Source organism: Acanthisitta chloris, unplaced genomic scaffold (genome assembly GCF_000695815.1).
Source record: "Acanthisitta chloris isolate BGI_N310 unplaced genomic scaffold, ASM69581v1 scaffold11474, whole genome shotgun sequence".
In the NCBI taxonomy this organism is placed as follows: Eukaryota; Metazoa; Chordata; class Aves; order Passeriformes; family Acanthisittidae; genus Acanthisitta; species Acanthisitta chloris.
Window position 1 is genome coordinate 1 of NW_008668773.1, and position 282 is coordinate 282.

General features: G+C 70.2%; 1 protein-coding gene across 1 annotated transcript in view; it reads left to right on the top strand.

Moving 5' to 3' along the window:
* Positions 1–149: 149 nt before the first annotated feature.
* The window catches only part of TNKS1BP1 (tankyrase 1 binding protein 1, 182kDa), a gene marked incomplete at its 5' end in the record, with an annotated part of 3,989 nt that continues 3,856 nt past the window's right edge, over positions 150–282 (top strand). The window contains one exon of the mRNA XM_009073069.1: positions 150–282. This exon is cut by the window's right edge and continues 2 nt beyond it. Within this exon, the coding sequence (XP_009071317.1) occupies positions 150–282 (133 nt within the window).

Here is a 282-nt window from a genome sequence, read left to right on the forward strand (position 1 = left end):
CCCTCTGCCCCGCTCCCCTCTCTGTGTGACAGAGCCTTGTGGGGACCCAGCTGAGCCCAAGATCCCCACCCTGCCCAGCCTCACCACAGCTGCCCCCATGGATTCAGCCCCCTCTCACGCAGCCCCTCTGGCCAACTCGACCTGGGCAGGTGACGGCCCCAGGAGTCTGCAGGGCCCTGGGGGGCCGGGACAGGCTGAAGGATCCCTGCAAGGCCCCGACCCCCATGCTGACCCAGGCTGGCTAACGGAGCTGCTGGCATCGCCCGGGGCCCATGCCACGGG